Source organism: Ammospiza nelsoni, chromosome 4, assembly GCF_027579445.1.
Source record: "Ammospiza nelsoni isolate bAmmNel1 chromosome 4, bAmmNel1.pri, whole genome shotgun sequence".
NCBI classification, from domain to species: Eukaryota; Metazoa; Chordata; class Aves; order Passeriformes; family Passerellidae; genus Ammospiza; species Ammospiza nelsoni.
Window position 1 is genome coordinate 56,159,264 of NC_080636.1, and position 26,695 is coordinate 56,185,958.

General features: G+C 46.6%; 1 protein-coding gene across 4 annotated transcripts in view; it reads left to right on the forward strand.

The window, feature by feature from the left end:
* Nucleotides 1–19,553, forward strand: part of SEC31A (SEC31 homolog A, COPII coat complex component) — a 41,287-nt gene extending 21,734 nt beyond the window's left edge. For 2 of the 4 annotated variants that reach the window (XM_059469928.1, XM_059469929.1), the window contains 10 exons: nucleotides 74–219; nucleotides 1,812–1,985; nucleotides 3,279–3,449; nucleotides 6,627–6,756; nucleotides 7,750–8,103; nucleotides 12,740–12,798; nucleotides 14,697–14,957; nucleotides 15,351–15,470; nucleotides 17,593–17,664; nucleotides 18,805–19,553. In XM_059469928.1, coding sequence (XP_059325911.1) covers nucleotides 74–219; nucleotides 1,812–1,985; nucleotides 3,279–3,449; nucleotides 6,627–6,756; nucleotides 7,750–8,103; nucleotides 12,740–12,798; nucleotides 14,697–14,957; nucleotides 15,351–15,470; nucleotides 17,593–17,664; nucleotides 18,805–18,984 — 1,667 coding nt within the window. In that variant the 3' untranslated portion in view covers nucleotides 18,985–19,553. Of the gene's footprint in view, nucleotides 1–73; nucleotides 220–1,811; nucleotides 1,986–3,278; nucleotides 3,450–5,942; nucleotides 6,036–6,626; nucleotides 6,757–7,749; nucleotides 8,104–11,228; nucleotides 11,277–12,739; nucleotides 12,799–14,696; nucleotides 14,958–15,350; nucleotides 15,471–17,592; nucleotides 17,665–18,804 lie in introns of all 4 variants that reach the window. The other 2 variants (XM_059469927.1, XM_059469930.1) reach the window with 2 other exon arrangements.
* The last annotated feature ends 7,142 nt before the right edge of the window (nucleotides 19,554–26,695 follow it).

Below are 26,695 nucleotides of genomic sequence, written 5' to 3' on the forward strand. Positions count from 1 at the left end.
TCCCCAGCTTCAGCAGGGGTGGGGAGGGATACCCAGAGTGATTTACCAGCATCTTTGTTCTTATTTTATCTAGATCTCCTGGGTAGCAGGCTGGAGAATGAGGGGGACAGCATTCTGCAGACACAAGCTTGCCTCTGTTACATCTGTGCTGGCAACGTGGATAAACTTGTTGCTTGTTGGACCAAAGTTCAGGATGGAAACAGCCCCTTGTCTCTTCAGGTTGGTAATTCGTTTAAGAACGGTGTTGGAAACAACAAACTGCAATGATTTGGCTCTTAAATTATCTAGTGTAGAGCTTTGCTATCTGAGGTACATCAGGATGCAAGCCTTTCCTTTCTGGAAAAATAAGACACAAATATGATACTGGAAAATATGCTGGGAAATACAGTGGCCCTTGTGCTTGCCTTGTTCTTTGGGCAGTGGTACTAATACACTTCTTGCGTAAAATAATTGTAGTACTTAGTGTTTTGATAAAGAAGGGCCTTCCAGTGCTTGCATCTTTTGTGGTTAGGAAATATTTGTTCTTTTGGAAGTTCAGGAGAAGAAATTAATAGAATTAGGTTTAAATCTGGAGTTGTAGGAAGGGTCTCATGAGAGTTTTCCCTAGTGGTTTGCATGTACAAAGCTTGGTTTCCAGCAGTGAAATACATTGCTTATAGCAGATATCTTGAGGGAATAGGGTTGATGGATGGAATGAAGCAGTAATGGAATAATTTATTTTGTAATACAATGTTAGTTTCTTCCATCTGGTTAAGGCCTTTGAAGAACCAGTTTTAGAAAGTATTTACTTGATGATACTGTGAGACTCTTTAGTTAATTGAAGGAACTGATGTGTATCTGAGTTTTGCTTCATGTCATTAACTCTCTGAATTATCAAAATAATTTGATTTTGAGGGCTTTTTACAGAGTTACCTTCAGTTTGAATTTGCATTTTGATTGCATGGCTTTGGTCTCTCAGGCTGTAAAATTGGAAAATGTTGTTGAAGTCCTAATTAGGTGTCTTGTTTACTATGATAGTGGCAATAGAAGCTGTTGTTCTGGGGTTTTTTTCACTTGCCTTTTTTCAAGTGCTGATCTGTAGGGAAAAACAAATGGTTAGAAAACAATTTTTATTATTATTGTATGGTTGAAATCTTTTGTGTGGTACAAGAGATTTAATGAGAGTGTAAGATTTTAAAAAGGGCTTTAATTTTGGAAAATGAATATTTGTAGTATCCTTTAGTATAAATACAGTAAGAAAAACATAAGGAAACAGAACAGAAAATGTTCCTGTAATTAAAGACTACAAGGAAACCCAACCAAGACCAGCTCTGGTGTTGGAGGATGTGCAAGGAAGGCAGGTTATAGAGTATTTCTGGTGAATATCAGGAAAACCATTTTGCTGTAACAGCCAGAAAAGTATGGACAACTCTTCCAAGGGAGTTTTTAGATCCTTTGAAGATGGATAAGAATTGACTTACTGAAGCCCTGTAAATTAACACGCAGTGCAGTAGTGGTGACAAGTGTGATGATGTCTGTTTGCTCAGATAATATTATGAAAGCATCCACTTGGTAGAGATGCTCAGTGCTGATAGAGCCCTGAAATCCTGTTTGATAAAAGCAGTTCTCTGGAACTGTTGTGGCTGTGCTGTTAGGAGCTGCTTGGTGGGTGGTTGCTGTTCCATCCTCTGGGAACAGCCATGCCTTTGGTGCAGCAGGGAAACCTGTGCCTGGCTTGGGCTCCTCACTGGGTGACAGGGGTCCTGCCTGGGACAGACTTAAGCCAGGGCCTGCTTCACTTGTGGCTGTGTTTTCCCCGCCTGATGTTTCAGGATTTGATAGAGAAGGTGGTGATCCTGCGCAAAGCCGTGCAGCTGACGCAGGCCGTGGACCCCAACGCCATGGGCGCCCTTTTGGCCGAGAAGATGAGCCAGTATGCCAACCTGCTGGCTGCTCAGGGCAGCCTGGCTGCAGCACTCTCCTTCCTCCCTGCCAACACCAGCCAGGTATGGGCCTCTCTGCTCCCTCTGTCTGTGAGCAGGGGTGCTTCATCAGAAATCTCTGCGTGGTGCGGCTCTGGGGTATTTCCTGAGTTCTCCAGACAGAGGAGGAATGAGTGGATCTAACTCCATGTTCTTAGAAGGCTAATTTATTGTTTTATGATATTATATTATGGTGTGGTGTATGTGGTGTTGTGTGTGTTGTGGGGTTTTTGTAATTTTTTTTACATTTTTTGAACTTTTTTACTTTATTTACTTATTTAATTTTTTATTTTATTCTTATTTTATTTTTTAATTTTAAAATTTAAATTATTTTATTTTATTTATTTTCAGATGTAATTTATTTTATTTTAAAATATTTTACAATTTTCTTTTATTTTTATTTTATTTTTAAAATTATTTTGTTTTTATTTTATTTTTTAAATTTATCTTCTTTTTTTTTTATTTTAAATATTATGTTATGCTGTATTAAATTATACTAAAGAATAGAGAAAGGATAGAACCAGAAGGCTTAAAGATAATAATGAAATCTCCTAACTCCTTCCAGAGTCCTGACACAGCCTGACCATGATTGGTCACTAAGTTAAAACAATTCACTTGAATTACTTGAAGCTTCTGTAAGTGAGAAAAGCCCACATTTAATTTTATATTCAACCCCTTTCACTTTGTTTTGTGCTAGATCTTAGATCTAACTCAAGGGAGTTCTAATTTTGAAACCAATCAAACAACCCACCTGCTGATAAACAATCTCCAAACCACATTCCAAAGCAGCAAAACACAGGAGAAGCAAATGAGATAAGAATTATTTTCCTTTTCTCTGAGGCTTCCCAGGAGAGAAATTTCTGGCCAAGAGATTTTTCCAGAAAATATGACGGTGACATGGTTCAGCTGCTTGACATGCACCTTGGGATGTGACAGTCAGGCTGTTCCCTCACCCTGCACTGGCCTTGCTGAGCTGGCAGGCCTGCACAGACCTCTGCTCCCTCTTGGGGAGCCAGTGACTGCCAAAAAGGGTGTCCCTCCTGCAAGCCAGACATGGCACATGAAATCCATAAACAAACATTGGGTTGTTCTCTTCTGACTTCCCATCTTCCATCAGCTGCTATTTGTGGACAGTTTAGGAATGAGGCAGGCAGGTGTAAGGCAGTTCCAATGGCCTCGTGTCTCATGCAGAAAAGGCTTGTTCCAGTGCAATAAAGCAGGCTCAGTGCAATAAAGAGGGAGCTCAGGCTCTTGGAGTGCTGCCCCGTGTGGCAGGCAGTGCCCCTCAGCTCCCTGCCCTGCCCTTCTCTGTTGCAGCCCAACATCGTGCAGCTGCGGGAGCGGCTGTGCCGCGCACAGGGGCAGCTCCCGGCGGGACAGGAGCTCAAGGCGCCCCATGAGAGAGAGCCTGTGGCCAGAGGGAGAGCTGGCCCCGCGCCTGGACGCATGCAGGCACCCCAGGCTCCGGCCCAGCAGTACTACCAGCAGGTAAAGGGCCTTTGCCACGAGGGAGGGACGTGGTGCTTGAGCTCTGCGCAGTGATGGATGTAATCATTTTTTCCTTTCTCTTGATCTGAGGCTGTGTGACAAACCTCCATTGAGAGCCTTGTGCTGGAGGTCACTGGTGCTTCCTTTCAGTCAGTACAGATGCCTCCTTTGCTCCTCATCTGGAAACATCCTTTAAGCACCTGCTTCTGAAGATTAGGTGTTTCCCCCTTTGTTTGAAAATGTGCCAAGAGCAGCTGTGTGGGAGAACAGCACTGCAGGAGTTTTGTGTGCTTCCTCTCACAGTCCCTGATGTTGTCCCATCCCTGCAGGCCTTGGGGCTTGCTCATGCTGCTCTCTGGGGCAGACTATTCCACCCCTGGCTCTGATTTTGGCTGCAGAAGTTGCTGAGCAGTAGTTATAGCAAACTGAGGGCACTTTAGTGCAGCTCTGCACGCAGCCTGCTGTGAAAACACCTTCCCAGCCAGGTGTAAGAGGGCAGGGGCTGGTGGGGAGGCTGAGAGTGAGCTGTGCTACAAGAAAGACCAGGTGAGTATGAGACTAATAAGGGAGCTGTGCAGGGAGGAAGAGGAGAAATGGGGGAGGGAAATTCTCTGGTTTTACCTCTAACCTGAGGATGGCACTGCAGCAGAACATTCTGGCCACCAGGGCAGTGTGGTGTGTTGGGCAGCCCTGGCTGTGTGTGCTTAGAGAGCACTGCCAGGTCTCTAATCCCCCAGCACAGCTCTGCAGCTCATCTGGCCCCTTCTAAAGGTGCTCTGGGCTGGGCTTTTCTGGGAGCAGAGCTGTGTTAGGGTAGTGTCTTGGGCAGAGATTGGCACAAGCAGAGGTATCTCTCTTCTCTCTGCTGCCCCCAAGCACTGCCTGCCAGAAAAACCAGGGCAGGAAGAAAGAAGGGGTGAAAAGCTGGGGGGGAGTTGGGCATTCTCAGTGTCAGCAGTAGTGTGTGCCTCTGCCTTCTCTCCAGGGTGTTAGGAAGGTACATTTCAGAAGGGACAAAGCCTTCATCCAGGATTTACCTTGCTAACCCCACTGCATATGGTATTAAATGCCTCATCATTAATAATCAAGCCTACTCTGCTGTCTGTCTTTGGCCTTCCTTGTAACCAATGAGTTGCCTTGAGAGTTGAAGCTCTGTGTGTCCTGTTTGGCTCTGGAGAATAGCAGCTCTCCTCTAGATGCTGAGATACGAGCAATGCATTTTTAAACCAGAGTTCCCTCTTTCTGCCACTGTTTCTGAAATGCCTCAAGCAATTATTCAGCAAGCCCTGCTTGTTAATTAAAGGCTGGGTGTATCAGAACCCCATGAGTTCACTGGGAGTTACAACCCCCTGTGTTGCTGGCTTTTCAGGGAGCTCATCCTCAGCAGGAAGGGCTTGAGGGGACAGGTGTCAGTCAGAAAGGTTCCCAGTTGATGAACCAGAATGGAGAGAAATGACATGTTTGAATGTTGGGATACTTGCTTTGTTTGCCTTCCTTTAAAGAAGGTGTGTATGCAGGACTTGTTCAGGCTTGAGGCAGCCTTTGTTTAACTGCTGTCCCAAATAGGAACATGCTCTTAACACTTGGATTCCTTTCAGCACAGTTTTGTTGAACCCTCTTTTTCATCTGAATAAACCAGGCGTGAAAGGGGGTGAAAAGTCTTAGAGATTCTCTTGTGATGAGTGATACAGGCATTAGCAGTGGCTGCACCATCAGCTTAGCACTGCGTGGAGTTAGAGACACACAGCCTGGAGCCAGCTGAGCCAGCCAGGGCACAGCTTTCCCTCTGCTTATATCCTTGAAGCCCAGCCATGGGCTTGTGTTGCCCACTCCTTGCTCAGGAATGTGCCAGGCCCAGGAAGTTGTTGATTTCTGTCCCATCAGAAAGGTAGGAGTGGTTGTATGGACTTGAAGCCGTTTGGAGTGGCAGAGAAGGAAGATGGAGGAAAGGAGCTATGGGAGACTGGCTGGGAAGCAATTACCATAAAGATGTGTATTTGTGCATGTGCAAGAGCTGAATATCAGTTTTTAATCTTTCAAAACTATATTTTAACCTTTTTAAATTCATCTGAAGCTCAGTTTGAACAGATTCCTTCTGTGTGAGGCATATGTTTGAATTTAACATGGAACCTGGGGCTTGCAGCTGTGGTTAGTGATGCTCACTGTCATGGACCAGTGTGGGGGGAGCTTCTGCAGTAGGAAAATGTGATGAGAGATGGAGACCTGGCTGACTGGCACACATAACACTGCACTTGCTCCACAGCCTACTGCAGCTGCAACACTGTGCTTCATCCTCACTCTGCAATTCACTTTGGCTCCAGTGATTTTTGTCTGCCTTGAATGCAATTCCCTTCTTCCTCTGAGATTTTATGGCTGTTACAAGTGCCAGCATGCAAACCTTGCACTCACTTCTTTGCATCTTGATTTGTGAAACCCTTTAAACTTTTTTTATTGTTTTGTTTTCCATGATTGGTATTTCTTTGTTCGATTCAGGTTAGAATTGCCCCTACTGTCACTACCTGGAGTAACAAAACTCCTACTGCCCTTCCCAGCCATCCTCCTGCAGGCTGTCCCTCTGACACACAGGTATAACCTTCATTATTCCTCCCTGAGCCTCTGCTCCACCCCAGTGTGTCCCCTGGTGTAATCTGTGCAGATAGATGGACGGAGCAGCTCCCTTGTGTGCTCTGGTTTTACTCCTCTGCATCCCCTTACTTTTCTTTCACCAATGCCCAGAGGAGTGGCACTGGAAAGTCTTGAGTGGGAGCTCAGTGTGACCTGAGTCTCCCCAGCCCTTGCCCCACAGTGGAATATCTGAAGTATGATTTTTCCTTTCCCCCTTTTCCATGGAGATCAGAAGCTGCAGAGTTACCATTTAAGTTTGGTTGAAGGATGGCAGGGAGCTCTTCCTTGTGCAGGCAGGGGTGTGCTGCTCTGCTTGCTGCTGAAGTCACTGCACATCCAGCTGTGCTTTCAGTGCTGTGCTGGGCACCCTGAGGCACTGGGGTGGTTGGAGGCATTTGCCCCTGTGCTGTTGATTCCCTTCTTCCAGGGAATATGGTTTCAGGCCTTGAAATGTGAACTCATCCTTTTGCTGCAGTTCTGCTTCAGCACCGCATTACCATTACTAATGAAATCCTGTCTCTCCCATTTTTCCTGTAATTTTTTTTTTGACAGGGGGACAACCCACCTCCTCCAGGGTTTATTATGCCAGGTGCTGCTGGCCCCAGCATGCCACCCCAGCAAGCCACATCTTCCAACTACAGCATGTACTCGCAAGCAGGAACGCGGCCAGCATACCCACAAAGTGAGTAACAGCAGCCTCCCCTGCTCCTGTCCCTGTCCCTCCCACCCAGGTGGGCCAGCCCTAACTCAGGGATAACCCTGAGTCTCCTCCTTGTGGGTGGCAGTGGTCAGACCAAGCAGTCCCACAGTTCTTGCAGGGTGGGGCGAAAGGTGAGGTGACATCTGAGGGTTGTCATTTCTTGGTGGCGTGCAGGCATCAGACACCCTCTGTCAAACATTCCTCCTTGCTGATGTGCCTACCCACAGCTCTCAGGCTCACTGCCCAGCTGGCCTGGCCCAAGCTTCTGCTGGGGTCAGAGACTCCAAAGTCTGAGTCCTGGGAAAGCAGCATAGGCCTGGCAAAGAGAGCCACAGCTCATCTGTGTGCAGCTGGGTGCACATTCCTCATTGGGGCTCCATGGCCATGGGACAGGGGATGAGGAAATGAGGGCAGTAGTAGAGGTAAGTGAAGAAGGGGGCAGAGCCCTGACTCCTCACCCAAAGCAGGGACTGAAAGTACTGGCAGGAGGGAGGAAAAATGGCCATAGATGGGCAGAGGCAGTGAAATCAGGCTGCAGCACTCACAGTGAAAGGCTGTGAGCTTACATTCCCTTCCAGAGTCTGTATTCATTTCCTTGGGCTAAGTTTTCCCTCTGTGAAAACCTGGGACAGGGCTTTCCTTTCTCTGAGAGCCCCTATGAGGATTGCAGTGGTCCAGAAGACAGCAGTGTCCATGTGTCCAGCCCCACCCCAGGCATCATGGTGCCTCTGGGCTGGAGGGTGTGTGTGGGAGAGCAGCAGTCCTTTGAGCCAAGGCCATCCTCTCTGTGCCTCCCAGTGCCAGGATGGGGATTTGAGCAGCCAGAGTTTGGGAGCCTGGGTTTGGCTGGTCAGGTAAGTGGTTTTGGGGGTAGGGGCATGAAGAGAGGAGAGCCAAGTGAAGAAGGAAGCACAGGCTGGTGAAACCCACTGCTCTGTTGTGAACTCACTGACTGTTTTCTCTCCCTGTTTGTAGCATATCAGGCCACACAGCAGTACTCTGGAACTGGGGGACCAGCTCTCTATCAGCCTCAGCAGCCTGTTGCTGCCCCTGCTTCAGCCTCTTACCCCAGCCCTGCCCCTAACACCACCCCCTCCTACCTGCCCTCTGCCCCTGCCCACTCCATGCCCTCCCCGCTGTACCCCGGGCAACCTCAGCCCTCCCCAACCAGCCTGAACCCCATCTCTTCTTTCCCTGTTCCTCCTTCTGGCACATCCTTTCAGCATGGCAGGCCAGGACTTCCAGCAACTTCTGTGGCTTATGCATTACCTACTGGACCAACAGGTACTCTGCCTGCAACCAGTGACCTTCCTGCATCCCAGAGAACAGGTCTGCGCTTGGACAGGGGGGCAGGCAGGGAGGAGGGAGGGGTTTGCTCTTCACCCACTCAGTTCAATATGCACTTCTTGCCTTGTCAATGCTCTGTAAAAAGTTTGCTTTTGCTTAGAGATCAGTTGAAAGCATTACTAAACCACATCATCACCCCTGTGCATCTGTGGTAGGGCTGTGTTGGTGCACTAAGCAGCATGAGCAGTCACCTTTCTCTGGGGAGCCAGACCTTGCCATGTCACAGAGCTTCTGTCTTGCCCAAGACAGGATGCAACCACAGGCTTCTTATGTTGTATGCCATGGATGGATCATGGCTCAGTTTTAATGTTGGTGTCAGAGCCTGCACTGTGACTGGAGAGCAAAGTACAAAAATGAGCAAGTTTTCCTAATTGCTGCTGACAGGATGATCCCAGTTCTCCTTGCTGAATGATTTGCAGATGTGATTTGCCCATGTTCCTGTTTTTTCAGCAGCCTTTAAAGCCTGGATTGGCAGCATATTTAATTCAAACAGCATTTCCCATAGCATCAGCTCTCCTTTATTGTTGTATCCCTAACCTGTTACTGCAATGGGATTTACTGAGGTTATGAATGCCTTAAAAGAGAATCAGAAGTGATTTAGAAATGCTTTTGCCTGTCTCTTCCCTGAATGTCAATTAAAAGCATGTGTGTGTGGCTGACACTTGGAGCATGTTGGAGCATGCTTGGTGAGAGAGCACTGGCTGAGGTGGGGCTCCCTGTCTGCTTGTGACTGCCTGGGTGTCGCTGCTGTGGGACAGTGACCTCGCCTGCCATGACAAACCTTCCCTTGGCAGCCTGTGAGACAGCAGCTTTGCATGCCAGACAGTGCAGGAAGAATCAGCAGTCCTTTTCTAAACCTGCTCATGAGCACCCTTCACATCCAGCTGGTCCAGCTGAAGAGTCAAGGAGCAGATCTGGGAAGCAGAGGGTACAGGGAATCCTGGGCAAGACTTGGGGGATATTTTGTTGACAGACACTAATGTGCCCACTGTCATTCCCTCTCTTATTTTAAAAGTCTGTTAGGGGTGATGCAGTGCAAAAAAAGCATTTTGCCTTTGGCAGCATGAATCCTATGAGTAGGTGCTCCTGGTGGTGTCCTTGAGGCTGGCAGCTCACAATACCCCCTTATGTTTGGGGGAAAAGTGGTCTTTTGCTATGCCAAAAGATAGGACTGGTGTAGGACTGTCAGAGTTGCAAAGGGAGAAAATACCTTTTCCATCCACCCTACAGCCAGATTTGGTGTCCTTTCTGCTTTTGGAGGTGCTGTAGTGTGATCTCTCCTGACCCCACATTGCAGGGCATGTCAAACTTGACTCTCTAAACCAGAGGAGTTATTAAATTGGAAGGAGGGAGAGGTGTTGGATAGGGTTCTAGGCTTGGGATGTCAAGCAGCACATTATAACACAGACAGCATAGCTGCTGCACCTCCAAATAAATGCAAGGAATGAGAAAATTGTTCCTTCTTATCCATTTTACTGCTCAGCTTGCATTGCAGAGATGTGACATAGTCCATGTGGCATGCTCAGAGTGGGTGAAGCTCTTTTCAGAGTTAAAAGTTGTTCATAATAGGCTTTTTATCAAACTTTGAGAACTATCAATGCTGCTTCTGTTGTTCTCAGCAGGTGTGGTGAGCAGGGTAGCCAGTACAAAGTGTCAGAACTTTGGGCATCCTCTCTGATTTCTGCAGCCCTGGGCTGAAATGCAGGGGTGGACAGCAGGGCATGGTGAGGTGCTGAGCCCAGGATGGCTCATGCATACACACAAGTGATGACTGCAGCTGGAGAACTGTGGAAAAAAGATGATGTCTGAAGAGCACACTCTGTTCTCGTCCAGAGTTCAGATTGCACCTTTCAGAAAGCACACCAACAAGAATGGAAAAACCCTTGTTTTCCAGGCGCAGCAATGACAGTGTACATGCTTAATATGCTTAACCACCAACACACTTTGTGAGCAGCTGCACTGCCTGGTGGGGGATGCCTTGGCATGAGATCCTGTAGGAGCACTGAGATCTGCAGCCAGGAGCAGATCTCACCTGTAGCTCTGAGTGTTCTGGTGCAATGATGCTGGTCCTGCTTTTGTGTGTGGTGATGATCTTATCTGGGAACATCATGCTTCACTGTGCAGTTGTGACTCATTTAAAGGCAGGAGCAAGGGAGGAAGGAAAAAAATACCTCAAAGCTGAACTCTTGAAAAGCACCTGACCTTTGAACTGGCTTGGACTTAAAGATACATGTAAAAAGGAAGAGTTCTGTAAATATATTCTGTTTTTTATTCAAAGGCACAAAACATCAGTATGCTAAGCTGTAGTTGAAGCTTCTGTAAGTGAGAAAAGCCCACATTTAATTTTATATTCAACCCCTTTCACTTAGTTTTGTGTTAGATCTTAGAACATACTTTCAAGGGAGTCCTAATTTTCAGCATCTTGAATCTTGTTTGAAAATGCAGTAGACAAATCCTGAGCTAAGGGAAGAGTTTTTACCAGAAGTATGAGCAGGCCAGCCCCAGGGACAGGAGTTATCTCATTCCTCTTTGGAATGGTGAGGGGTTTATTTGCTTTATTTGCCATTTGAGTTTGTTGCTCAGTCTGAGCAGGCAGTGTGTGTGTTTGTGTGAGTGTAAAGTGTGAGCATCCTCCTGTTGCTGGGCTGCATGCAGCTGAGAGCGTGCCTGGGTTTGAGAAAATACTTGGGAGAACCACCCTAAAGTCAGGTACTTCAAACATCTCTTGGAAAGCTTTCTGGAATGGTGAAATGCTGTTCAGAGGATTGTAGCTAAGAGTAATGGGCTGTCAGCTGCACTGGAATAGAAAATGAGAACATGAGAAGAGGGAAGAAAAAGGGCCAGAATGCTGCAACCTTTGTTACAAACTAGAAACACTGATTTACTGCATGGAAAGAGCAACAAGCTTGATTTGGGGGAAGGTACACAAAATAATTTCATGGGGGGTTTGGACAAATGTCTCCAAGCTGGCATTGTAATTTGGTTAGGTGTTTTTTTCTGCTGATGCATGTTGTGAAACTAAATTGCTGGTCAAAAATTAAAGGCCAACTGCTTTATTATTTTTGAAAAAAAGTATTTTTTTAGTTATCTTTGCATTTTGTCTGCAGAAAGTCTACCAGCTCAAGACCAGGCCTCTCCCTTCACAGGTGAACTAGGTACCACCTAACCTGAAAATAATTGCAGCCACTACATGAAATTAATTGAATGGACATCAATTATGCAAATGTTCTTTACAGAACATTAAGTGTGATGCTGTTTGCCAATTAGACTTTAATCAAATTGATTTTTAATTCCTTAATTAAAACCAATAACAATGTATCTGGAGTTTTTAACCACAGAAACAAATTATTTTAAAATATTTTCCTTTTTTAATGCAAATTATTTCAGGAAATTAACAGCAGTGACAGTCTGGGAGATTTTCCTAATGTGCTATTCCTATCAGTTAGACTCCCTGTATCTGAAATACTCTGGGATTTTCTGGATAGGGAGGAATAGAGGAGGCTGCCAGAAGATGGCACTGCCTTTGGTTACAGAGAAAGCAGCTGTGAAGGGGGTTTTGAATAGTTGTTCATTTACCCCTTTAACATGCTCTGGATGTGGAACTTGCTTGACAAAAGCCTGGGAGCAAATGACATTTCAGATAAATTGAGCAAATTCTGCAGGAATGTTGACCTGTGCTGTCTCTGGTAAATTCATCATCTGCTGAGTGAAAAACACTGTGGTGAAAAAGTCCATTGAGCAGGGCTTTGGTTTTGTTGGCTTTTTGTGGCTTTGTGCAATAAATCCTGATTACTGGGGCACTGCAGTTAATAATGCCTGGGTGTAATGCCATGGGCCCAATTCCCTGTGCTCCATGAGGAGCTGGGCAGCTCTCTCCATGCACTGATGGGAGCTTTGGGCTGCAAATCTCCCAGCTGCAGCGGGCTTGCTTTCTGGGGAGAGCACAAGGGCTGGTGCAGAGCAGCAGCCCAGCCTGGAGTGAATCTGCTCACACATCCTCTGTGCTTCCAGTTGCAAACCAATCACCCCTGGTACAGAAAGCCAGGTTTTCCCACCTTGCTCAAGCAGCTCTGCTCTGATTTGGGGATGCAAAGCACCCAAAACCATGCTGTAGCTGGCAGGGGAATGCTGGGTTTGTGGCTCTTTATGTTTCCAAGGTGACTGGGTGAACCTGCTCAAGGCCTCTGGTGCCTCTTCTTTTTGTGTGGTGTTTTGTGTGGTGTGGCTGGGGAACGTCATGTACAAATGTCCTGGATAAGCTCTTCACATACACAGTCTGTGTAGCAGAGCTTTTTGGGGCATGGCAGGCCCTCTTCAAAGGCATGTCTGCTCAAAGCTCTTTTATACTGCAAGAGAAGTAAAAGTTAACTATTAGGTTATTAGCTTGGGAACAGTTGGTGAAGATCCCAAACCTTGCCCAGTGGGCACGGAGCCCAGAGGGTCTGATGGCAGGGATGTTGGGAGGCTCTGGCTGGCACAGGAGATGCTCTGGCCCTCAGGGAAGGGCAGAGGAACAGGCAGGACAGGGCCATGGCATGGATCTGGCCCAGCAGAGCTTAAGAAGGCATCACTGCTCTCTTCCCAGGTACTTACAGTCTCTGTTCTCTTTCTGTCCCAGGGCCCCAGAACGGCTGGAATGACCCTCCCACCCTCAATAGAGCTGCCAAGAAGAAGAAGGTACTCTAGCAACTCCTACCTCAACACAACTGAGTGCTGATCCCGTGAAAAACAATAGTTTAAGCTGCTGCTGGGAAACCTGTTGGCAGGAGAAGGGAAGAGAAGGCTTAGCAGCAAACAAAAGCTGCATCTCGTGAGCAGAAATGGCCTTTATGTCTCTTCTAATGTGCATTATCCCTCTCCAAATGTCTAAGCCTCTAAAGACATGGTGGGTTTTTGCTGAAGTTGTGGTTGTTAATGACAACATTGTTCGTGGTTTGGAGCAAATACTTCCAACTGTTTTCATCTGCAGTAAAGCAGCAGAGTTTTGCAGGAGATGATACTTAGGCAAAATGAGGAGGCTGTGCAAATTGTTATAGGTTATTGACATTGCTGGAGCTGAAAGCAATTTATCCTGATTAAGGATCTGACCCTGAGAGATCTGTTGAGAGTAAGACAATTTCCATGATGGAGATAATGTAGTTTTGCAAAATGGATTTAAATTGCAGCAGGGCAGGATAACTGGGAACGCTTGGCACGGAGCAGAGCGAGCCTTTTCATCCCCTGGTGCTCCTGCAGGCTGGAGCATCTCCACAGCAGTCAGTGTTATCCACTGCTCTGTGACCCTGGGAGGCAGGAGTTAGTCTGGAGCATGTAAAGTGTGGGGAGAACAAAACATTGGAGCAGCCAAGATAAGGTCTGGGTGAAGGCAAAGGCAGGAGCCTTCCTTACCCTTTGGGTTTTGGTCTCTGCAGTTCAAAGTGAAGCTTTTGGAGGCTGGATAGAGAACTCTTAGTGTCAGAGTAACTGCTGGAGCAGAGTGCTCAATAAGCAGCCTTGTGCACACAAGATTTTTGCTACTTCTGTTATGTGTGTGTCACAGCCAGAATTTCTGCCATAGCCAAGGCTTGCAAGTTGGCTCCTTCTAAATGAGGCATGTGTTTGTTGCATTCCCTCTTGGGTTTTTAACAAATCTGTCAGTCATGTTTCTATGTTTGTTTCCCTTCTGTCCACTGTCTAAGGGGTGGTTTAGGATATTATAAAATGACTCACCACATGGACTGTTATAAAATAGAAGAAATATCTGGCATTTCAAGCCATAATTTTCAGCTGTTTTCCTCCTAACTAAGAACTTATTCACCACTCAAAAGTTTAGTGCTGTGATTCATTTCTTTTATAATTGACTTTGTTGCTGGATTGGAATTTTTTTTTTTCTGTACCAAATCACTAGCTGAATTTAGCATCATTCCATCATTCATTTAGGGTTCTGTAATCTTTCCTTTTTTTTTCTATGCACACCCAAAGAAATGTGCACATTCCCATGGAAGCCCTTTCTGTTGTTTTGATTCCTGCATGGTGTGTAGCAGAGGCCAGTAGCTCATTTTGTTGTTTCTTCCCTGTACCAAATGTTTGTGAAAACCCTCTGTGTAAAGACTGGCAGATGCTCAAGGATGAATCTGAAATGCCCTGGTAATCTGCCTTAGTGCAGACCTGTGTGCCAGGAGCTTGAAAGGCTTTCAGAAGCTTTACTGGGGCATGTTGCTGGCTGTGATCTACGTTCTGTGCTGCATGGACAAAAATACACCCTTGAAAGTGAGACACAAAAGTCTAAATATAATGACCCAATAGTAAGAATAGATGAAGGTGTGGGTTAGCTTTCTCTTCTAATAGTGCTGTGGTTTGGAGGGAGGGTGGCTCTGATTGGAGGTGGCAGCACTCAGCTCTTGTGGCCGGGGCAGGCTGGGCTGCACCGCGGCACTCAGTGTGCAGCAGAGGGATAGCTTTGGTCAGCCACAGTGACATTCTGTGTTATTTCTGTACCCAGCACTCCCAGTTGCCGTGCTTTGGGGAGTCTGTGGGAGCTGGGTGTTGTGCAGTGCCTGCAGCAGCCCCCCAACACGAATGCCCTGTTTTCCCAGGTCCCTGAGAACTTCCTGCCCCCGGTGCCCATCACCGCCCCCATCATGAACCCGCTGGCAGACCCACAGTCCCAGATGCAGCAGCCCCAGGCTCCAGCACCGCCCAGCTTCCAGCCTGCTCACCTCCCTGCAGGGCACATGGTGCTGCAGGGGGGCTTCCAGCCTGCTGCCCAGCCCCCGGGGCCTTCCACCATGGCACCCACTGCTTCCAAACCCAGCACGGAGGGGGCCCCGGGGGCTCCCATTGGCAATGCCATCCAGGTAAGGCAGCCCCAGCACTGCCTGGGTTTGGTTGTCCAGCAGTAGAGCCTGCCAGGCAGGATCCTCTTGTCCAGGCTTTTCTTGTAGCTGCAAAGTGTGCTGTGGAGTTTCTAGGCACTGGCTTTACACCTAGGTGCTGGCGTTTTGCTGCTGTAATCTCCACCTAGATGGCACTAATCCTATAGTCAGTGTGGGCCAACAAGCTGCTTCCTTCTGCAACTTTCACAGCTTACCAGAGGGAGCAACAGCAGGTGCTGCTAAAGTCACCTCCACACACCCCCAGGGAAGAAATAGGAGTTGTGCCAAGCTGGGCAATAATGCCACTTGGTTTAGCTGAGAACAACGTGTGGGCACAGTGACCTGGAAAAGCCTCACCTGTTCTCTGTTGCTCAGCATGTGCAGGCACTGCCCACAGAGAAGATCACTAAGAAGCCCATCCCTGAGGAGCACCTTATCCTGAAGACCACTTTTGAAGCTCTCATCCAGAGGTGCCTGCTGTCTGCTTCCGATCCGGTAGGGGATTTCTGTGACTTGGGATTTCTCATTTCAACAAGCTCATTTCAAAGGGAAACAACAGCTACCTGGGAAAGGGAAGGCTAACAGCTTTAACACAGCCACTGGAGCTGGATAGGAAGACATTTCCCATGGCAGCCAGTACCCTGTAAATGAGCTATCCCTCCCAAAGCTGCTCATTTATTGCTGATGGCCAGTAAATAACATGGCACCACAAAGCCCAGCTGCTGAATGGTCAGCTCATGCCTGCCACGTGCTAAAAGATGATGCTGGTGATGCAGAGGGCTTTGTGCACTGAATTTGCTTGGTCAGCAGCACAAACTCGTGCTCTTGTCAGTTCAGTATCACTCAATTGCTCAAAATCTTTTATTTAAAGGCTGTAGAGTGCATATATATGTGTGTTTCTATGTATATATAGTGTATTCTGCATTCCCTTTGACCTTTTCTTCCTCCAAGTGCCCCTTCCCCCAGACAGACAGAGAAGGCAAAAGCATTCCACTCATATCTGCACCTGGGGATTGCTTTTCTGCTCTGCCAACACATTTTGCTTGCTTCTTGTTAAGTCTCTCTGATATTTTTAGGCAGTGAAAGTGTTTCAGCCCACAGAGACAGGAGACACCACCCTGACTGTACACACCAGTTGTTGTCAGAGCAAATACAGGCACTGCTCAGCTATTGCATTCTGAAGGAGAAAATGGGAACAGGAACTAAAGAGTGAGGAACTATTCTTTAGTAGGAGGAGGAACTAAAGGAGAACAGCAGTTTGCACTTCCACCAAATTTGGCTGGAGAGATGTCTTGCTGTTTCCTAGACACAATTTATTCCTCTCTGTCCTAGCTGACCATCTGTAAAATTAAAATAGCATCTGCACCTTTTCATGGGCTTTGAAACTAATGGTATGTGGTCATGCATCTGAGAGTTAGGCAGTCCAGAAGAACTGGGGGTTTCTTACCTGCTCCTCCTGGGAGACTTTTTCCTTAGATATATCAGTTCCTTGATGACATAACTGCTGCTGAGGAGTTTCTGCATGTGGCCCAAGCTCCATGTGCTGTGTTCTCCTTTATGCCATCTGAACAGCTTTCCCTAATTTCTAGCACAGCAAGCAGCCAGCAGTTGGTCTTCCCCCTTGAGCTAGAGCATTCCCACAGACTTTATTTGCTCCAGGCAGTTATTTAATCCAGAGAAACATTTCCTCTTGCCAGGGAAAACGGCAGTTATCCTGAGTACAGATGGATTGATGCACAGACTGATTTAGGAGGAAATTCCATTACTCTTGTGCACTGATGCCATTTCTGCTGCTCTTGACCAGCAGCTTTTTTGTGCTCCTGCAACTGTAACCTTGATGCTTTATTACTGTTTTATTACTCTGGAGTAAAATTTACAGTTTTAGATGTTGGTTTAAAAAAAAAAAAAAAAAAGTGGATAAAAATTAATTTCTCCAGCAGCTGCAGCTCCAGGTGAAATGTACTGGAGTTATTTTAAAAGCCTTTGGTGGCAAAATAATTCCAGGAACATCAGTAGGTGGTTTACTTTATAAAAGTCATGAAGCCCAAAGTGTCTGTAAGGACAGACTGGGTTAGGCTATTAGTTTTTCTGTTGACACTAAAAACTTACAGACAAACTGCTGGCTTTACTAATCACATGAGGAAAAATATAATTAGTATTTACCATAAATGATGACTGAGTTGTACACACTTAGAACTGGAGAATCTGCATGTGCCAGTCTCACTGATGTTGCTGGATACTTCATTCAAGTGAGAATTTCGTCCAGTTATCACTTTGTTTATTCAGTGAACCATAGGAAAAAAGTTGTGCTTCAACTCAGAATTCTGTCACTTTTCTTATCAGTTATGCCAGTGGGGTTTGCAAATGACCAGTGGCTTTTGGGGTGCACCTCTACAGTTTTCTATCTTCTGTAGACAGCTGAAGAGTTTACAGGTACTACAGTCATGTGGTCTTTCCTAGCAAAATCATGGGAGTACAGAACAAAGAATCCAAATGATGTGTTAGGAAAATGTTGAGAAAGAAATTTGATGTGCTCCATGGACCTGTTTGCCATGATATCAGATTGGTCTAGAATTCTAAAAATTGCTGTCCTTTGATGTGTTTATTTGTCTTGCAGCAAACCAAGAGGAAACTGGATGATGCAAATAAACGCCTGGAGTTTCTGTATGACAAACTTAGGGAACAGACAGTAAGTTCTGTTTTACTTCCCCCAGCCCTCAATCACATATGGCCAGTGAATTCATTGGTGCAATACTACTTCTGCAGTACGTAGCAGGTGCTCATTTTTTCTTTGGCAGTGTGCTCCACATCCATTTATTGGAAGTTTGCATGGATTTCTTAGGAATCAGCCAGTTACTGTGCCTGGCCCCATGTGCCTGTGCAGACTTTACAGTGTTGTTTTGGGGTTGTGTAATGAGTTTTATGGTGCTGTGCTGAGCCAGAGAGCAGAGCTCCTTGCAGCAGGCACCATTTCTCTGCTCCAGGCAGGAACTGAGACACACAGCCTGGGGTCACAACAGAACCCAGGGGACTTTGATTCTGGAGGCTCAGTGACTTCACTATAAGGCAGATGTACTTTTGAAGGTCTGGTAATTTTTTCAAAGCCTTCCAGGAGGCTTTGGCAGAATAAAGGACTGTGCTTAAATGTCTTAGTACCTTAAGATTAGAGTGATGTAATCCTATTGTTGTCAGGCCACATTTGCTGAGCAATTAACTTTACCCAAAGGCATAAAAGCTCAGTAGGTTTTTCTGGTGCCAGGAGTGTGTCACGGCAGGTCTCCCACCCCAGGGAATTGCATCCAGGCAAGGAAGGCTTGCAGGGCATAGCAGTACTGCAGAGAAGGTCCATTCTGGTTGAAGTCTGTTGTTCGACTTTTCAATGACTGCTCCCAGTGTGGTGCAGTTCTGAAGATGGCTATCCAGATAAAGGAGCTAAGTGCTGCACCTTCCTGAGAGCCAAGCACCACACTCAGAATTTCTTTTTCTAGTTAGTTCTGTTTCTTGTTACTCCTTTTTCTAGTTAGTTCTTTTCCTAGTTTGTTTCAGTTCTTTTCCTAGTTTGTTTCAGTTCTTTTCCTAGTTTGTTTCAGTTCTTTTCCTAGTTTGTTTCAGTTCTTTTCCTAGTTTGTTTCAGTTCTTTTCCTAGTTTGTTTCAGTTCTTTTCCTAGTTTGTTTCAGTTCTTTTCCTAGTTTGTTTCAGTTCTTTTCCTAGTTTGTTTCAGTTCCTTTCCTAGTTTGTTTCCTGTTTCCTTTTTTCCCCTTTTCCTTTTCCTTTCCTCTCCTCGTTCCTTTCCTTTGTGCTGACCTGCCTTTCGTGCCTTCCTTGCAGCTCTCTCCGACCATCATTAGTGGCTTGCACAACATTGTGAAGAGCATTGAGACGCGCAACTACCAGGAGGGGCTGAACATCCACACACACATCGTCAGCACCAGCAACTTCAGCGAGACCTCTGCTTTCATGCCAGTCCTCAAGGTTGTCCTCACGCAGGCCAACAAGCTGGGGGTGTGAGGTGTGCCCCACATGCCAAGCCCTGGAGGTTGCTTTCCCAAAGAAGTGCGTTTCTGCGGCAGACATGCGGGAAATGGACCGAGCGCTCGTCCTCGCAGCATGGCGCAGTAGAGCTGACAAATGGCATTACACCCTCCCTGCAAAGTACCTGGTTCTAGAAGGGCTGTGGAGCCCTGGTGCTTTTCTTCTTATTTTAATCCTTTTCCCATCCCTAACCATTCTCATCTACAAATAGTATATTTAATTGGTGATGTCCCACGTTGTCAATTTTTAGGTGCATGTTACGCTGCTAGACAGTGGCTTTTAATAACAGATGTATGTGTTGAAACAACAAGATAGGTTGTGTATTGGACCCTAAAACAGATTCTTCCCTTCCACCCCACTGTTCCTTATCCACCAGATTAAAAACAGTCTGATCATGTTACAAGTGTATTTGGTCTTTCATTTTATGAAGCTGCTTGCAGTTCTGTTATTACCATTTACATGTTAAATAGCTTAATTGTGCACTGGGGCAAATGAGCAAAATAAAAGCTAATATGATATTTTCAATAAATGTAAATTTATTAAAATTTGTCTCTATGAAGTGCAGTGGAGGGATTTTGAACTGGAGTACAGTGGGGCTGCTTTCTGTTGTGTCCTGGGCATGAGAATACTTTTGTTTTTCCTCTTTTTATCACTAAAGGCCTGTGTAGAACACAGAAAGATCAGCAGTTGGAAGAAATGTCTGGGTTTGGGAAACAAAAGCAGTTTGGCATTAACCAAAATATCAGTCCTTGTGGAATGTAGATTTGGCAGTGCATACTGCAAGAAATAATCTCAATAACAATGTAAATCACTGCTGGCTTCTGTGACTTCAAACAGATTTGTTAGGCAAAACAGTTTTATTTCCTTTCCAGCATTTTCTTTCTTCATAAGCATTTAAAATTGGTGAACACAAGGCTTCAACTTGAAGTTCCCTTATTTCAGGAGTTTAAACAACACTTGGAGTAAATATTTTGATCTAGGTTATCGGTTTCTAAGCAGTGTTATAAGTATTCTTGTATAAGTGTACTTACAGCAGTGTATTCAGCACCTTTGTGTCTTGACTCAAAGTTGAAAAGAAGTTTTAAGGTGTAAACAGGAATGAAATAAATTTAAAACCCCAACCCTCAGTAGGGTGACAAGCAGCTGTACTGGGCTGGCCTGTGCTTTCTGTGATGCACTGCTCAGCAAGGAAAAGAAAAAGCAGTATCAGTACTTCAGGACCAAACCAGCAGCCAGGAGGTAATGCTAGAGGAATGCAGGAGCTGGCCTTGCATGTGCTCTCCCTGAGTGTTTTTGGGAGTTCTTCACATGGAGCAGGAGTGGGGGCATGCACTGACACTTGTGAAGGACAGGCAGGTGTTCCATATTTTGGGAAACTGCTGTTTCTGGCAGTTTCCAGAAACTGGGGAGACTGATGTTGGTGACAGAGGGGCATACCTCCAGTAGGTGCAGGGTTGTGGGCAAAACCACTGCTGGAAATTGGAAGCTCCTAAGTTGGGAACAAGTGCAGCAGGATCTGAGCATAATTAGCTGGGAATATCTCCTATGAATGCCAAGGGATGCTTAATGACACAAACCTTCATCAGACTTGCATCCATGTCAAAGAGTATGCCAAATAAGAAGGGACTCAGCAAGGCACACATGCCAGGGATAGGACTGAAAGTTTATTTAATGGGAAGAAATTAAATAAATTTTGCTTGCTCCCCGTGTGAAGAGCACAAGGGAATCAGGTTGATTGGAACTAGAGAGCAGTGTCACATGAGAACAAACGTGATATGAGCTGGCCAGGTGTAGGTTTGGTCTGAAATTGAAGTGGTCAAAAATGAGATCACCAGATAAGAGGGAAATGAGGGGTTTTGAGGTGATGGTATCCTAAGAGTACCCTGATGTTGCACCATGGCCAGGACACTCAGCAATGGAGTCATCTCCTCTCCTTGTGAAACAAAAGCTGTCTTCCACCTCAGCCACTGTCAGGAGCTCAGGACAGGAAAAATGCACTGCCCAATTGCATAACAGGAGTGGAGGCAAAAATCTGCTGCTTCTTTCCTGAGAGCAGCTGAGATGAATTATCGGTTGTGCTGCCGTCTGTTCATATCTTCAAGGAATGCCAAGCAATTAGCCACCCATCTGATGGGATAAATGCAAATGGCCATCTTCATTTGCAGAAGGCAATGAAGCCCTGCCAAGTTAGGCTGGTAAAATAATTTGGCCCCAAATAGCCTAATTTTGATCTCACTGAGTGAGAAGAGATTTATACCTTTGTAACACCACCCAAGGGCCGCAGAGTTAAAAGAAGGGATGGAAGGAAATTCAAGGATATATTCTGAGCAGCATAGGTGTTGTCTGATGGCAGCTGGCATGAGGAGGCACCTTGCTACTTCAGCAGCCACCATCCAAGCAAAAGGGCCAGCAGGAAAGGGCAGGGTTAGTGCAGTTGTGTCCTGATTGCTGGAGGCAGGTGGGGATGTAAGGGCAGCAGTACTGCAGAGAGGCCTGGCTGCAGGCAGGACATCCAAGCTGAGCACTTGAGTGAAAGCCTTTTTGTGCCTGTAAAGCTCTGTAATGGATTTACTTTGGTTTTGCTGGCAGAGGTCTGAGGTCTGCATTAGGCATGAATGTTGGAGATTGTCTTTAGTTGCTGTTGCCTTTCTAGCCTGTGCACAGCGTACATCAGATCTTTCCAGTGTAGTGCCTTCTTGATCACACAGTTCATTCAAACATGAATATTGGGAATGTGGGTTATAGTAAAATGCAGGGAGCCCCCAGCACAGGGAATGACTGGCATCTGACTCCATTGATTCAGAATGCTGAACAATTGCTTTATTAAAACTATATTACATTATACTATACCATATTAAAGAGATACTATACTATACAAAGATACATACTAAAGAAAAACTTGTGACTCCTGACAGGACACAGCTTTGAGTGATTGGCTAATTAACATAAACAACCATCACCAGAATCCAATTACCAAATCCCCTCGGGTAAACAATCTTCCTAACACATTCCACATGTGCAAAAACAACAGGAGCAGCAAGTAAAGATAAGAATTGTTTTCTCCTCTTCTCTCTGTGCTTCTCCAGGAAAAAACCTGGGAGAGAGAATTATCTCTCTCTGTGTTCAGAGAATGTGAGTGCCACAGTGGGTTTACTGCACAGTAACTGTGTGTCACTCAGCCTTGAACAAGGGCCAAGGCCATTGCCAGAGGATACTGAGGGATGTAATAAATACTGTACTGATACCAGGAACAGTGTCAGCATGACCAGCCTTAGATGGGTGATCTCCCAGCCTTGAATTGCTGGGTGCTGGGTTGATCATTCCCATGTTTCCTCTGGAGATCCTGCAGATCAAACAGATACAGCACCAAATGGCCAGTCAGCATGGATACATTTAATATAATCCTCACCCAAAAGAGGCTGAACTGATTAAAATTCCTCTGAGCTTTAGAGCTGCAAGTTATCCAGAAGAGCATCTAATTACGAGGGGATTTATTAAGAAGCACTCTAAAAAGGCAGCTGCAGCTGACCTCACCCAAGAAGTCCATGCCTGCCTGGACAGCACACAGAAGGCTTCTTGAGAAATTGTTGCACAAATTCTTTGCCAGGTACAGAAGAAGCACTTCAATCACAAACATTGATCACATATTCCTTATCCCTCTGATGTTTAAGGCTTTGTTTCCTTCTTTACTTAAAGTGTTCATTTGAACAATGCTCTGGGATCGTTATTTTTCATGGCAAAAGAAAAGAAAAAGAAAAGAAAGGGCCACTGTTGACAACATATTAAATAGCTCTGCACTGAAATGTGATGGTAGCAGGCAGGACTGAGTGCCATTAAAATAGACTCAATGTTCACATGAACCATTCACCACCTTTCATCACCACTGCCCTCTTTTTTTCTTCCGGGCAGAGAATTCTAGAAGGATGCTTAAAATATATCAAAAACAATCTTGGGTTTAATTATATGCTCTCTGCTGACTCAGTTGCCTCAGGAGGTGTAGTTAGTAATTAATAACTACAGACTAATGTGTTAGTCTCAGCAGACTAATATGCTTTGCAGCAATGTCACTCATTAAGCCACGCTCTGCTGGGCCCAGGCCTATCAGGAGTCAAGGCCAGGGCTGCACAGAGACCCACTTGGGATGGGGTAAGCTGGTGTGTGTTGCCTCCCCTGCCACACCACTCCCAAACCCTGGCTAAAGCCTCCCTCTGACCTCCCCTGGGTGGCTTTCTAAGGCAGGAAATAGTCAGGTCAAATAACTGCTGGGCAAGGACAAATAAATTCGGGAGCTATGCAACATTAGGGGTTGGTTTTTGCTGTTTCTGAAACCTTTGTGATAACAAAATCATGAAGACACAAAGACCTTCAGGCCTTTCCCAGTCTCAGCTCCAGAGGAGCACCCAGCCTGGCTCATCCCAGCGAGGCACAGAGCCTCTAGGCCTGGTGTTACCTGGCAGAAAGGATTTTTGGGGGCACAGCATCCACCTGAGCAGCTGCTGCTGCTGCTGCTGCCCACACAGGCACTGACACACAGAGCACAGCAGGCAGGGGCCATGCACAGCTCTCAGTGGATTCCCTGCAGAGTGAGGAAAGAAAACAGGCTTTGGCTAAGGGGCAGCACCGAACCCTGAACCCCTGCAAGTCTGTGAAGTTTTCTGCTGGAACAGGAAGCTCCACAAGATGTAGGTCTTTGTTCTCACGTTGGCTGTGGGACACTCAGCCGTGCTGGCAGAGCAACCTACAACCTCCTTGCTCCCAGCAGCACAGAAGGATCTTTGTGCCCAGAGACAGCTGTCCCCATCAGCAGTGGGAATGTGCCAGGGAGGTATTCCCAGGCTGGTGTCCAGGGCAGCATTTCACACCTCGGTGCAGATGATGGATGAGCCCTCTGTCAGTGCTGAGGCTGAGAGGATGTGTGCTCACTTTGGGGTGCACTGAAGCACTGCTCAGAGCCTGTGCCAGTGTGTTCAGCAACCTGGTGCAGCATTTCAGGAAGGCTCAGTCCCAGGGGGAATCACACTCCTGCCTGCTTCCTGAGAGCGGATTTGAGTCTGTAGTCCAGCCCCTCACCCAGCAGTGAGATTTAAGCAAGACCTGTGCGAGGCAGACCACACAGTGGGATCATTTGAAGCCAGTGCACAAGACAGGAACAAGAACTACAGACAGGTCCCCTGGCCCACAGCTCGGTGCCAGGTGCCCCTTTTACCTGCACAGAAAAGGCATTGATGCACTAGAGGAGGCCAAACTCGGGCATGACAACAGAAAGCCCAGCTGGAACTGCCAGCAAAGGCAAGACGGAGCTTGCAGGTGACGGCTGTCACCTCCCTCTCACAACACTGCCTTGAGTTCTCCTTTTCAGCTTGTCCACATTCCCCATTGGGTACAGCAGACAAAACCAAGTTGTTTCCAGATCTCTGAACTACACTCAAGCTTTTTTTCCCCTTTTTTTCTTCCAGACTTGCACATCCTTCGCTTTTAAAAATATGAACTCAGGAATGTTTACTGAGAAAATCTCCTTTTAACTCTGTTGCTGTTTTGGTTGCAGCTCCCCAGGTTTTTCTTTTCTCTAGGCAATTCTGGCTCACTGAATGTTTTCCAATATTATTTTTTTACCAAGGGAAAGTAGGATCCAGATTTCCAAAATCTTTTCTTTGCATTTCTGGGTACTAGCAAGGCCTTAATTTGAAAGTCCAGACGTGTCTCTGCAACATGTAGTCCTGACATTATGATTTGTGTAGCCAGGTACCTTTATTCAAGAGAGTAGGTGTTTTCACAGCATCATGTCCCAAAATATGCTGCTTCCCACAGCACTGCAGTGATCCTGGAACAAATGCTGATGCTGTCACTGAGTTGCCACTGGCCAAGCAGTGATTTCTGGGAGCAGGGGAACAGTGATGGGCTCCATGCATGAGCAATGACACTGTGCAATGACATTCTCAAAGGGGATACTTAGGTCTGCCTGGGGCTTCCTCTGCTCCTCCACCAGGACCAGCAACTCCATGAGCATTAGGGACTGCTCTGAGCCATCTGGGCTGGGGACTACCTGATATCCTGTCACAGATACATTTTATGAAAAATCCTTTCCTCAGGATTTCTTCTCCTGAGAAGCCAAGAGGCCTCAGGAACAAAATGTAAACAACGATTATCTGCTGCTGTGGAATGCAACAGGTGGATCTTTGGTCTCATGTGGTTGTTTCTAATTAATGGCCAATCACAGTCAGCTGGCTCAGACGATGAAGCTTTTGTTACTCATTCCATTCTTTTCTTTCCTTGCTAGCCTTCTGATGAAATCCTTCCTTCTATTCTTTTAGTATAGTTTTAATATATAATTTTCTTTTAATATAATACAATAAATAAGCTTTCTGAAACATGGAGTCAGATTCTTGTCTCTTCCCTCGTCCTGGGACCCCTGTGAACACCACCACAATATCCCCCTTACAGTTTGGCTGCTGCACTTGCCAAGCTTTCTCTGCATGCAGCCAGCTTCACTTGGAGGGGGACACGAGGACTTCTCCTTCACAGAAGTTACCCAACAGAGTCACCCTAAGCATCAGCACTCCCCACACCCAGAGGACCTGTGCCCACAGCAGAGCATTTTTCATGTCATCTTTGTTCACCTGCTTTCCCTGCTGTGTTGGCTACTCTGTAAGCAAACTGCTGGGAACTGGAAACAAATGTGGGGTATGAAACATATTGTGTTCAAAGGCTCACAAAGGGAACCTTCACAGATGGGTTCCTCAGTAACCTGAATTAGCTGGAAATCTGGCAAATCAATTTGTATGTGTTTGCTTCTTGCCAGGGTGGAAGGAGTGTCTGCACGATGCCACCTGCATCTGCATGAGCATACAAGACTGGCATCTATCCTGTGCCATGCTTGAACAGTCTGCAAAACCAGGTCAGGACGAACAGTTACATCCAGCCTTTTCAGAGAGATGTGCTCCCTGGGTCACCATGCTTCCTTGCTGCCTGGTAGCATTCCCATTTCATCCACCTTGAACCCTGACATTCCTGCCTTAAACACTCAGGGCATCCTGTCTGTGATGTGCAGGGGTGAGCTTGGGCTGGGCAGGTTCCTTCTGCATGGTGTGGGGGCTTCTTCCCCCACAATGATGGAAAAATCATTGAAGGATGGAGTCTTCTCTCCTGCCTGCCCCAACATCAGAGTCCAAGCAGGAAGATGAGCGTCACCTATTAGATCAGTAGTAGGTACACTTGAAAGGAGCCTGAGAGCTGACCTTGGGCACCTGGAGGAGGTCAGGGCAGGCAAGCACAGCACAAGTTCAATCACCTTCTTCTGCGGTGCTGGCACAGCAAGTGAAGGACGTGGCAAGCTGTAAATCATGGAAAACCTGGTCCCAGCCAGGGCAGAGGGCTGATCGCGATCCTGGCTGCCCCCTCCTTCCCTCCAGTCCTCCCAGGAGCATTCAGCACCAAACAAAACGCATCACAGGCGAGCGTTGTATCTGGAATCAGTGCCTGGTTCCCACTGAATGCCTTAAACCCTCTGTACGCTGCCTGTGCAGGCTGTTCTTGCCCCGGGGCAGGTGAGGCACCCCGCTAGTGACAGGGAGCTGCTTTCGCCGCCCGCTCCTCCGGGCCGCCCGTGTGTCGCCGGTGAACCGGGCATTGACAGCGGCCCCCGGCATCCCCGGTGCCCCGGGACCTTTTCTCTCCCGCACAGCTGGCA